The sequence below is a fragment of the Chelonoidis abingdonii genome, chromosome 4, assembly GCF_003597395.2.
Source record: "Chelonoidis abingdonii isolate Lonesome George chromosome 4, CheloAbing_2.0, whole genome shotgun sequence".
NCBI classification, from domain to species: domain Eukaryota; kingdom Metazoa; phylum Chordata; order Testudines; family Testudinidae; genus Chelonoidis; species Chelonoidis abingdonii.
This window is the reverse complement of record NC_133772.1, coordinates 7,332,606-7,345,682: the sequence shown is the minus strand read 5'-3', so window position 1 is coordinate 7,345,682 and position 13,077 is coordinate 7,332,606. Positions and strand designations below refer to the sequence as shown.

Here is a 13,077-nt window from a genome sequence, read left to right as displayed (position 1 = left end):
AGGATCCAGAACTGCCAACCAAAGTTTCGTTGGCAGTGCCCGGGATTCCTGCCGAGTACATAGAATATGCCATGGTGTTTGACAAACAGAAGGCAGACGCTCTACTTCCTCAGCACAGTGATGATTGCACAAGTGACCTTCAACCAGGAACAGGAGTTCCTTTCGGGTGCATTTACACCTTACCTGCACCCCAGCTGCAGGTCCTCCAGGAGTACCTTGAGGAAAATCTGTGGAAGAGGTTCATTGTCCCTTGACTTCCTGAGTGGCAGCACATCGTCTTTGTGGCTAAGAAGGATGGCTCCCTCCCTTATACTGATTATTGAACCTTTAACAAGATCATAGTCTGCGACTGATGCCCCTTTTCATAAATAAACTGGAAAGACTCTCAGTCAGGTCTTCACAAATCTAGACTGGCGTGGGCCATACAACCTGTCAGAATCCAGCAAGAGAATGTGTGATGCTGACGGACCATTGGTCAGCTCATGCCAAGGCCCTTAGATCTCAACTGAACACTGGCAAATATATAGCTGGAACCAGTCTGGCTCACCCATGTGCTAATATTTTTAAAGTAGGTATTAGAGTTATAAAAGTGTGTTGTTGCATGCACTAATCTAATCTAATATCTGTATCCTATGTTACAAGGTAACAAATACAACAAGGAATCCGGTGGCACCTTAAAGACCAACATTTATTTGGGCATAAACTTTCATGGGTGAAAAACCAAGAAGTGAGGTTTTTTTACACACAAAAGCTTATGTCCAAATAAATCTGTTAGTCTTTAAGGTGCCACCAGACTCCTTGTGTTTGTGGATACAGACTAACATGGCTACCCAGATACTTGACATCATATAAGGTAACAAATGTTTACTCTGTAACTTTAACTCACCAGACAGATGAGAAGCATTTCCAAGTGTGAAATACTAGTTGCCACAGGAGGTGTTCTCTCTTGTCCAACAAAAGAAGACCCATCAACACCAGATGAACTGTTGTGGAACATCAGAGGACAAAAGACTGTTGATTGGCCCCCTTACTGCCCCCCCCCCGAAGAAGAGACAGGCAGCTGAATTTGCAACTCAGCAGAAGGGGGAAAGGAATAAAAAGCCCTAACAAGGAGGAACTGTATCCTCTGCTTGGAGTCTGAGGAGCGGGACTTACTAAGCATAAGCAAAAGATCCCTTGTGCTTGGCCTGGATTAGCCCTAAGGGCACAGAGCTTGCTTATTATAGAAGCTTCTATTACCTTTTGAAACTTAAGACAAGAACACATTTGTGCGTACAGTTACTTGCTTTAACCTCCTAAATAACTCTGTTTTGCTTGCCTAGTTAATAAATCTTCAGATACTTTTATTTTAGGATTGGTAAGACCCTTCATTTTCAGTTTAAACTGATTTTTATTGAAAAATTCTCAGATTTTAAAAATAGAATTATTCAGTTTTTTTTCAGATTTTCACTCTACTTTTGTATCTTTCAAATATATACAAAATAACTAGTTTGATTAGGAAAATACAATATATGGCATGAGCTGTATGTATTACGCTAATACATTAGTCTGTGTGTATATGCAAGGCTGCCTGCTGAAGTAAGGCTCTGTGTGGGTTAGAAGATAAAATAAATAAAGAGGCGCACACGCAAGCTCTGACGTGTGTTTGCATCTCAACGTACTGATGAATCTCATGCACACCGCGTACACATGTCAAGCTCTTAGATAATGGCTTAAAGATCTGACACACAAAAATGGGAAGAAAACAAAAATCTGTATCAGAATATGTTTCAGAACACAAGGAACTAGTCAAAAGTTTAAAAAAAAAAGAAACAGGAGAAAAGGATGAAGTTGCATGTGTGTGCTGCCAGTTGTGTGGCCCAATTATTAAACATTAATATTAAAGACTAACAGTTCTAAGTCTACAGCAGTAAACTGTTTATTCACATGAAAAGTTTTATTTGGGGATTAGAGAGATATTGTTTTCTTAAACTCAGAGGTGGCATTGTATTTTGAACGCTATTTTAGTTCTGCAGCAAACCACACTGCTGAATGGAATTCAAAGCATTAATCTACAGAATACTTTCCCCCCTGTCTTTCTGTCCACCAAAATAAACCCTGATATTTACCCAGAAAAATTAATAGTTTTTTTGCACTGATTTTCACCCATTTTTGTTGTTGAGGTAACAAACACTGATAAATCCTCAGGAAAAATTAGAATAAAAACTGAAAATGAAAGGCCCCAGGGATTGGCTACAAGTGTTGTCTTTGGTGTGAGATCTAAAATGCTGTTGAGCTGGGGTATGTGACTGGTCCTTTGGGACTGGGAGTAACCTGAACACTTGTGATTTTGTGTGTAAAGGCCCATCCATCACAAAGGCAAGCTTACCTAGGTGGCAAGGTAGAGCAGAATACCCCTGTTAAGGCTCATATACTGCCTGAGACATTCACACTTGATGGTTGGTAAAATCTAAGTCTAGAACTCCCAGACAGGTGTGCCAACAGTCTGCCTGTAGGCTGGTACTCATGCTCCTCAGCCGCTGCTGGATGACAGACTGGCATTTTGAACCAGATATGGCCATTTTGACTATTTGGTCATGTCATTTGGTCCCACTACCTTCCAGCATTTCATGAATGATGTTTTCAGAGACATCCTCAACCAACTCATGATCATCTACTTAGATGATAGTCTCACTTTTTCAGAGAATCAAGAATTCCATGACCACCCTGTGTGCACTGTTTTCGGGTGGCTTTGCCAAAGTCAACTTGATGCGAAACGCAAATCCCTGCACCTTTTTTCCCTCTGAAACTGATGCCCACTGAGAGAAACTATGATGTAGGACAAAGAACTGCTGGCTGTCTGAGCTGCCTTTGAGGAATGGAGGCACTTCCTCAAGGAGGCGTACAGCTCTGTCCAAGTCTGAGCCGAGCACAAGAAGTTGGAGAAATGCAACAACTCAACCATCAGAAATGCTGGGCTCTTCTTCCTCTCCCAATTTGACTTCATTGTTACGTACTGTCCAGGGACTAAGAATGGGCTGGCAATGCCTTGCCACACAAGGATGAGGAGCATGAAATGGAGCAGGAAGCTTTCACCACTGTCATTAAACCGTCCCACTTTTGTGTCCGGGAACCTCATGCTCACTTGATGACCACTTGCCATCCCTTGCTTCCAAGTGACTTGTTTGCGGCCTCAATCTGCCAGAATGCTCAAAATTTCATCTACAACATGACCCGCTTTATTGTGGGGATTCTCTCTACGTGCCTGAAGGCAGCTCCTGGCTTCAGGTGCTAGAGTTGTGCCATGACTCGCCCATGGCTGGACATTTCAGCCCATTTAAAATCTGGCCCCGGATCACTAGGTGCTTCTGATGGCTGATCTTATGAACGGATGTTAAAAACAACGCTGGGTCATGCAACCTGTGTGCCCATAGGAAGAATCCATGAGCCCAGTCAAGTCCATGGGCATCCCTCAGCCTCTCCCCACTCCTCCTTGTCCTCGCTCTACCCTCTCTATGGACTTTATTGTTGAGTTACCGCGCTTCCAAGGGCACTCACTTATCCTGACCATAGTGGACCTCCTGACCAAGCTGCCTCATTTTATTCCCTACTGCACTGTGCCATCTTTGATTTGCTCTGACCACTGGTTTGTCTTGTGATCACCACTTCTCCCCTCTGATTCTGCTCTGCCCACTAGGTTGCACTGCCTAGACCCCAGTGTGTTATGGGGGGGCTCTGATGCCAGCAGGGTGTTCTGTGCTGGGGTTGTGGAGGGCTCTGAAGCCAGTGGGAGGGGGGTGAGGTTGAGGGGCCATTGATGCTGGCAGGGGCTGCTCTGACACCAGTAGGGTGCTATTGTGCTCGGAGTGGAGGATTTTCTGATGCCACAAGGGGGTTCTCTGCTCAGGTTGGGGGGACCTCTGATGCCAGTGGTGGGGAGGGGAGATCAGGATGCTATTGATGCTGGCAAGGTCTGCTCTAACACCAGTGGGGGGGCTACTGTGCTCGGGTAGGGATGAGGGCTCTGATGCCAGAAGTGGATGCTGTGGTGAGGTTGGTTGGGGGTCTCTGATTCAGTGGGAGGTGCTGTGCTCTGGGCAGGGACTGTGATGCCAGTGGGACATCTCTGATCCATGTCCCCCTGTGATTCTCTCAGACCCAGTGCCCTTGGGGGTGAGTGGGGGTCCATGCTGCTCACACACCACAGCACCCTCCACCCATGCCAGCCCCTCCCCCAGAAGGGCCAGGGGCTGACAGGCCCAGCATGAGCCTCATCCGCTAAAGGATGCCCCCGCTGGGTGTCAGAGCCCAGAAGGACAGGCGGAGTGGACAGGCCTTGACTAGCTCCCTCCCCCAATAACAGACTCTCTCCATCTTCTATAAAAACATCTTTATTTATAATACAAAACCCGCGTGCGCTGGTGCTGGTGCCACAGTGTTGGGGCCCCCGGGCCAAGCCCCATGGCAGCGATGAGGGGGCAAGGATGGGCAGTGCCCAGGGATCACCAAGGCACGGCGACCCACAGACCCAAATGGCCCAGAGCAGACATGAAGGAGTGCGGAAGAAGGCCCAAGGGAGGGACGCGGGAGCAGGGAAATGAACAGCAGAGTCCCAGGCCCAGCTCTGGGCCCTTTCACCCCAGGCCTGAAGGGGGAAGCTCCCACCTTCTCATCCCCCACTCTGAGCCCCAGGTCCAGGGGGGCCAACTCGAACCTTCCCACTCCAGGCCAGGGGCCCAGCTCCCACCCTCTCCCCCCAAGTCCAAGCCCTAGACTGGGGAGGCTAGCTTGGATCATTGCATCCCTTCACTCCAAGCCTAGGGCCAGGAGGGGCCAGTTCCCACTCTCTCATTCCAAGCCCCAGGCTGCTCCGAGCTCCCCCCTCCCACTCAATAGTCCTAGGTCAGGGGGTCCAGCTCTGAGCCACCCACCCCCCAACCCAAGCCCTAGGCCAGGGGTCCAGTTCTGACCCTCCCCCACCAACTCCTCATTCCAAGTTCCAGGCCAGGAGCCGGATTCTGATCCTCCTCCCCACACACACTCTGGGGCCAGGGGGGCTGGCTCTGCCCCTCTCTGCCCCCCACCCCGTACTGAGCCCCAGTCCAGTGGGGCCTGTGGTGACCCTCTAGCCCCAGGCCAGGGGGGCCAGCTCCTACCTTCTCTCCCCCAACGCCACCCTGAGCCCCAGGCTGGGGTGGCTTCCCTGATCCCATTGCCCTCTCACCCAGAGCCCCATGTGGGGAGGGGGCCAGCTTTGAGTCTGTTCTCGTGCCCATGCTGGGTGGGGAGGCAACTCTGATCTTCCCCCTCCACCCCAGAGCCCCATGCTAAGGGCGGCTGGCTCTGATCCTCATCACCAAGAGTGGGAAGGGAGCTCTCTGATGCTAATCCCCTCCACCCCACACCAGGGGGCCAGCTTTGATCCTCCTGGCCTCTCCCCTCACAACCCCACACCGGTGGGTGGGTGCACTCAGTTCCCTCACCCCACCAGTTCCCTTCAGTGCCATACCAAAGGAACTGTCTCCTTGCTCCCCATCTCACAGGGCAGGCTCTAGCTAATGGGGGAGACACTCCCACTCCCCGACTGGGGGAGACACTAGCAGCAGGAGTCAGGTTCCCAGGGGTCTGTGCCCCACAGTGCTAGCAGGAGGTCAGTGCCTGCAGGCTCTGAGCCCAGCAGGATGCCCACCCCGGGGCTGGCCTCCCAGTCCGTGCCTGGTGCTGGGGGTGGGGCGAGGTCCCCGGATCCCCTGCTCCCAAAAGGCGATCGTTGTGCAGGGGAGTTCTCGTGCTGGGATGGGCAATGTGGCAGCGTGATCAGGGAGGGGGAGGCTATGCTGCTGGGGCCGTGGCTGCAACCCTCCCTCCTCAGTTCCAGCCGTTGTCCTTCACCATGTGCGACATCTCAATGATGAACTTCCCCTCCTTGTACTTCTGGCTGGTCTCGAAGGCCTGTTCCTGTGGGAGGGGAGAGTGGAGCGTCTGAGCCAGCCCCCTCCGCTAGGGCATGCTGTTCTCCCCAGCAAGGGGCACCGTGACCACAGGGAGGGGGCACAGTCTGTCCTGCCCAGTCCAGCTTCCCCAGCAGGGGGTGCTGTGACATGGGGGGATTCCTGCAGGGCTGGGGCAGTACTCACATATTTCCACCCCAGGGTGGTCTTGCAGCTCTCACAGAAAATATCGGCCACAGAGTGAAGCCCAGTGAGCAGGAGGCGCTGTTCAGCTGGCCCGCAGCCAACGTTAACCCTGGCACCAGAAAGAGGAGCAGGGTGGGACAGGGTCACAGTCTCACTTCCACCCCCACATGCCCACAGCCCTGCCCCAGTGGGGCTAAGTTCCCTCTCAGCTGTGCAGTCACCCAGTAGTCTATCAAGTGCCACACACTTCAGGTGCCCCTCACCCCACTGCTGTGCTGCTCCTGCCCTCTGCCTTGGGTTGGACCCCCTGGCCAGCTGCTCCTGGAAGCCTCCTGCTTGCTGGGCAAAGAGGAGAAGGGGAGGGGGGACATCACAGCCCCCTCCCCCAACTATGTACCCCATTTCCACAGAACAGGGGGAGGGGACATGACAGGGCTCAGGAGTGGGACATGGGGCTGAGCTTCCTGGCAGCTGTTGCTGTGTCTGAACAAGCAGGCTGGTGACTGCTGATCTACTTAAAAGGGCAGCATACTTAAAGGAGCAACACATCTCTCCCTCTCTCTCACACATACACACCCCACACACTGTCTCTCTTTCTTACACACACAGTCACACACACACACCACACTCCCACACACATATGCACCACCCTATGTCTCTCTTCCACACCACACTGTGTGTCTCTCACACTCACCTCCCAACACATACTTGTATTGTTGTTCTTGATACTTCCTGCAATGCACATATATTCTCTGTAACATTTAATTTTTGAGTAGTGAGTTCTAAAATGCCTAACCTGTCTTGGCTGGAGTAATTATCCCTATGGTAATGTGTGTGTGTGTTTTCTTTCTACTGGTGGCAATGCACATGCACATTACCTCGGTATTGGTGCACATAACAAAGTTCATTTCACCCACGGATGGAAAAAATTAGAGGGAACATTGCTGTGGTAGTGGGGTTTGAATTCAGATGCCAGGACCCCTAGAAGCTGTGGGGGAGTGTTGTGGTGCCCTAGCAAACATACACCCCATACAAGACAAGACTGTTCAGGCTTAATCCCCAGGCCCTGCTGCAATCAAAGCACAGAAGCTCAGCCTGGCTCGGATGTGGGGCAGAGCTGAGTCTCATTGATGCACTGGAGACGCTGCAGATTCCCAGTGGCTTCATGAAGAGGCTGAGTGGGAAGGGGAGACTAGCTGGGCCTTGGTGGGGCAAGCTCTGGGGAGGAGCAGGCACCTAGCAGGGCCCCATGGAACTCTGCCTGGGACGAAGCAAACTCATCCAAGGGTCCCTCCAGCCATCAGCCCACACCAGCATGTGAGACAGTACCAGAATGTGGCCAATGGTACAAGCTGCTCCTAGATGAGGAGTAGGCAAACTTTTTGGCCTGAGGGCCATATCTCAGTATGGACATTGTATGGAGGGCTGGATGGGGCAGGGGATTGGGGCACATGGGAGGGATGAGGGCTCCGGCTAGGGCATGCAGACTTTGGGGTGGGGCTGGGGATGAGGAGTTTGAGGTGCAGGAGGGTGCTCCAGGCTAGGATCAAAGGCTTTGGATGGCAATCAGGGCTGGGACATGGGGTTGGGTCACAGGGGTGGGGTGGCTCAAGGGTGCATGATCTGGGCAGCGCTTACCTGAAGCGGCTCCTGGAAACTGTGGCCCATCCCCCCTCTATCTCTCAAGCAGAGGTGGAGCCACACCACTCTGCATGCTGCCCTGTCCCCAGGCACTGCCTCCGCAGCTCCCATTGGCCACAGTTCCTGGGAGCTGCAGAGCCATTGCTTGGGGCGGGGGCAGCGTGCAGAGCCTCCAGTTTCCCCTGCTTCCAGGAGCCACGTGGAGCTGCTGCACATGCAGAGCAGAGGAAGGCAAGCCCCTGACCATGCTCCCTGGCTGGAGCACCAGAGCGGGGAAAGCTCCCAGCCCTGCTCCCCGGCGGGAGCGTGAGGGCCAGATTAAAAGGTCCAACAGGCTGGATGCAGTCTGTGGGCCACAGTTTGCCCCCCCTGTCCTAGATCTAATGGCATCACTGGGAGTCTGTACTCCAGGGGGAATTCTGTACCACTGCAGACGTGTAGAATTCATGTATCCCGCAGACTTTTTTCCCCATAGAAAATACTTTTCTGCCCAAGAAGTGCTGCAGTTCTGCCTTTAGTCCACCAGAGGCCACTGTGGTGCCAGAACAATCAGCAGCATAAACGCAGCCAGCTGTTCTGGCGCTACAGCAGCCCCTGGTGGGCAAAAGGCAGAACTGCAGCATTACTGGGGCAGAATGTATTTTCTGTGGGGAAAAAAAATTCTGTGTGCGCCCAGTGGTGCAGAATTCCCCCAAGAGTAGAGTGAGAAAGACCGGGGAGTGGCCTGCTAAGAGCAGGGAACAGAGATTACTATATTTTGGGACCTCTGTGAGTTTTGTTTTGCATGCTGATGCTAAGAAATCCAGCCCCTAAGGAGGGGTGCCTGAACAGAGAGCAGCCTGAGTGTGGTGTTTATTGAGGAGCGCTGAAGAGAGGAAAGTGAAGCATGGTGCTTCCAGAGCCTTTCCTGGCCACAAGTTGGAACCTGGCCAGCAAGTGGGCACCTGGGAGGTTGCTGACCCTGTAACACTCTCCCAAAGGGTGGCACTAACAACTCCTTTTACAGATGGGCCACTGTGCCTTTTGCTAGCCAGCAAGGATGTGTCTGTATTCCCCAGAGGCTCCTTGCCTGTCATTAAGCAAAGCTGCATGAGAACCAGGCAGCAAAGAGGGCATTTCTGTTGTTCCCACAGAACAGAGAAAACTAGTCCCAGCCTGACCAGTCTCTAATGCAAAGCAGACAAACTCATAGCAGTGAGAACCACGCAGCTACGCTACTGAGCCAAGGCAGCAAGGAGCCACCATGCCACCTACAGCCTCAGACAGCACCCAAACCACGGCCCCGGGAACCCTAAATCCTTAGGGCATGGTCTGTCCAGCTCTGCCTTCTCTCTGCCATGTCGTTCACAGATTCCAAGGCCAGAAGGCACTGTTGTGAGCATCTGCTCTGACCTCCCATATGACCTACACCAGAGAACTTCCCTGAATTAATTCCTGTTCGACGCAGAACAGATTTCTTAGAAAAACAGCCAATCCTGGTTTTAAAATGGCCAGGGATGAGAATCCACCAGGATCCTTGGTAAGTTGTTCCACTGGTTAATTACCTGCATGGTTAAATATGTGCACCTTATTTTCAGCCTGAATGTGTCTAGCTTCAACTTGTAGCCATTGGACATTGTTATACCTTTGTCTACTATCCCAAAGGACCCTCTATTCTCACATTTCTGGACCTCAGGTAGGTACTTCTAAACTGTGATCAAATCACCCCTTAATTTGCTCTTTACTAAGCTAAATAGATTAAGCTCCTGGAGTCTATCGCTCTAAAGCAGGTTTTCCAATCCCATAATCATTCTCGTGGCTCTTCCCAGACCCCTCTCCAATGTATCAACATCCTTCTTGAAGTGTGGGCACCAGTAGTAGACACAGGGTTCCAGCAGTGGTTGCACCAGAGCCACATTCAGAAGTACAAGAGCTTCTCTGCTCCTACTGACGATTGGTCAGTCATGTTTGGGCATTGGCCTTGGCCACCTGTAAGCCATGGACCAGACAAGGGAGAAAATTCCTAGATACTTCTATGTCAATAGCTATTGCTGTTGGCAATGGGACGGCCCATTGGCTGAGTGGTAGAGGTTGTGACCCCGTGCCAGAGTTGACAGTGATGTGGCTGGGGTGGATTTTCATCCCCTCCCCATTGCAATCCCAGCTCCTCGCTGGGATCACCCTGAAGCAGACTGACAGGGAGAACCCTGGGCTTGGAGACGAGCCAATCCATATGAGACATCTTTGGGGAGGAAGACCCCAGCGCAAGATGTTTTGGAGATGGGGCCTGACAAGTTACTGCCAGCTTGAGCAGGCAATTGTCTGCTGGGGAATGGTGCTGAGACATGGGGTGTGGTGTGCTCTAGTGGAGCTGAGAGAGTGAGGCGCATTGGGGCAGGGTTATACATCACCATGACAACAGCTGTGATTCTACCCCAGGACTCACCACCTCGAGACCCCATTCCAGAGACTCCACCTCTGAGTCCAGATGTCAACAGTCACCCTCTTTTGGGTCATGTAGAACAGAGATGGCCTAAATTATCAGCTCTTTGGAGCAGGGACCATCTCTGTTCTCGGTCTGTACAGCACCGAGCACAACAGGGTCCTGCTCCACAGCTGGGTGACCAAGGCACTACCGTAATACACCCATCAATGAGAACGACTGGTAATATGGCTCTAGCTGCTGCCTGCTCCCTTCTGACTGGCTGCAAGCTCCCCACCCCCACCCGTACTCTCCCCCCTTGTAACTGATGGAGTGATGGATCACGGAGGGGCACTCACACAGAATTGAACAGGTAGGCTCGTCCATGGCTCCCCTGGAAAGACTGCAGAGACAAAGGACAGGAATTATACCCTGCCCCCCACCCCCACCCCCGAAACAACCCTGGTCCCCACCATCCACCTTCAGTCACTGCCGTGGGGAAGCTCACAGCACCCAGGGCCTGGCTGAGCACCAATAGGGCATTGCCATGGGCAAGATGGGCAGTGGCAACGCATGGCTGTGAGGAAGCTCACAATGGTGGGGTCCTCAGCTGGGCACCGGCAGGACATGGCCCTGCAGAAGCTCACAGTGGCAGGGCGCATGGCCAGTGGGAAGCCTGATGGCTGGTGCAGGCCCGTGGCAGGCTGGAGCAGCTGTACCTTGGAGATGAGCTCATCGTGCTTGGCCAGGTGGGCCTGGCAGTGCACACAGCTGTAGGTGCGGTGGCAGTGCGGAAGGTAGCTGCGGAAGGTCTTGGTGGGCAGGCAGGCAGCGGGCGGCCCTGGCTCACAGCTGGGCATGACAGGCTGGAGGGCGATACCCTGGCGGGGCGGGGGGGCGGGCGCTGTGCACCCCCCACACAGTCGGTCGCAGGTGAAACAGCGAAGCAGGTTGGTTAGAGCCGTGTTTCAGGGTGGGAAGAGTTTGGGGGGGCTGCACAGCCAGGGCCCCCCCAGATGAGAACCAGGCCGAAAGGGGAGTCACCTGCAGAGAACGAGAGAGAGGAGGGCAATGAATCAGGGAGTTTCCCCCTATGGCCCGCGCCCACTCTGGCTCCCTCTGCCTGGGACACTGGGAAGGGGAAAAGCTCCCCAGCCCTCAGTGCCAGCTCTCTTCTCTCCCGTGCGCTACCCCCAACCCAGAAAGCATCCCCTGCTAGACCTAGAAAGGAAATGCGCAGTCCTGGTGAGCCAATTCTCTGGCTGGCCACCTTACGCCCCTGCGCTGGGGACAGCGCCCCCTGCTGGGACAAAGGGATCGTCCTCGTCATGGGGTCTCTTCTCCTCATGCTGCTGTCACTGCCCTGATGAGAGCACCCCCTGATGGGACAGACTCTTTCCCACCACTGAGCCCTCAGTCTCCCCAGATCCCAAACCCCAGCCCAGAGACAGTGCCCCATGCTGGTCACAGCCGGAACTGCCTTTTAAAAAACCCATGCCTGAGTTTGGCACCAGCCTGACCCAGCTGACTGAGACAGCCCCCAACTCGCTGCACGAGTGTCATGCTCCCCCCTCGCTAGTGGACAATGGGCTCACAAACTGGGGCAGCCCAGTGCCAGAACCCCACAAGGTCGGTCCCCTCTTTCTCACTCAGGGAATAACATAAGGGACCAGAGGGGGGCGTGAGGCATAAGGTGACATCTGGGGGCGGAGGGGTTCCCAAGGTTGAGCTACCCGCAGAGAAGGGAAATGGAGGAGGATCTGGCGTGGGAAAGTTGCATGTGGGATGGGAGGGGATGAGGGGAGGCTGGGCTCTCTCCTCACGGGCTGGATTGATGGATGATGCAGAGGAGGGGAGAGACCCAGGCTCCGTTTGCGGGGCCAGCTGCGGCGGGAGGACAAAGTTTCTCCGCGCAGCCCTTGGCTCTCAGCCCCCCGCTTCCCCGCCGCCCCTCACCTTGAAATCTCGTCCCAAGACCCCGTCCGTCCGTCCCGCGGCCGCTCCTCCGGCGGAGGGGGATCGCCCTAGGGCTGTGCGGGGCGCAGGGGGTCGGCTCAGGGGGCCGGAGGACCGCGGCTGGGGGGCGAATGGGGCCCCGGGGCTCTGGCTGGAGCCGAATGTGGCCGTGTGTTGTGGCACCGCATCATAACATTGAGTCATCCCCCCCCACCACCCCTCACGCCAGAAAGCGCTGGAGGCGCGGGGACAGGGCAGGGGCCGGGCCACTGGTGGCAGGGCTGCGGGTGGGGGCGCATGATTGGAGGGGGGTGGACATGGCAGGGTGGAGCGCGAGGGGAGGCTCAGGGCCAGCAGCGCCCCGGACGCGGGGGGCCGCACAGGTAAAAATCATGTACTGCGCCTCTACGACAGAGAGGGGAGCGAGAGAGCTGGGATCACGGGCTGCAACTGCAACGCGCCCCCCCAGACCCCAGCAGGGCTCCCCGCTGCAGAGCAACTGCGACCTACTGGCCGAGATACCCAGCCAGTAAGAGCCCAAAACCTATAAATATGAGACAACCCTAGGCCTGTCCACCTGATCTCACTGCCCCAAATCTTGGCACCCACACTGCATGCCACTCCCCCAAACACTGGCACCCCCTGATCTCACTGCCCCAAATCTTGGCACCCACACTGCATGCCACTCCCCCAAACACTGGCACCCCCTGATCTCACTGCCCCAAACTCTGGCACCCCTGATCTCACTGTCCAAAACACTGGCACCCACATGGCATGCCACTCCCCCAAACATTAGCACCCCCAATCTCCCTCCCCCAAACATTGGCACCAACATGGCATGCTGCTCCCACAAACACTGGCACGTCCTGATCTCACTCCCTCAAACACTGGCACCCACATGACATGCCACTCCCCCAAACACTGGCACCCCCTAATCTCAGTGACCCAAACATTTGCACCCAC

The 13,077-nt window shown here is 54.2% G+C and overlaps 1 protein-coding gene across 1 annotated transcript; it reads right to left on the bottom strand.

Annotated features, from left to right (window-relative positions):
• Window positions 1-4,357: 4,357 nt before the first annotated feature.
• On the bottom strand, window positions 4,358-12,289 carry YPEL4 (yippee like 4). The gene is made up of 5 exons (XM_032775805.2): window positions 12,115-12,289; window positions 10,878-11,202; window positions 10,518-10,561; window positions 6,117-6,225; window positions 4,358-5,937 (listed from the first exon to the last, which is right to left on the bottom strand). The coding sequence occupies exons 2-5, from the start codon at window positions 11,016-11,018 to the stop codon at window positions 5,848-5,850; spliced, it is 384 nt and encodes a 127-aa protein (XP_032631696.1). The 5' UTR covers window positions 11,019-11,202; window positions 12,115-12,289; the 3' UTR covers window positions 4,358-5,847.
• Between the last annotated feature and the right edge of the window lie 788 nt (window positions 12,290-13,077).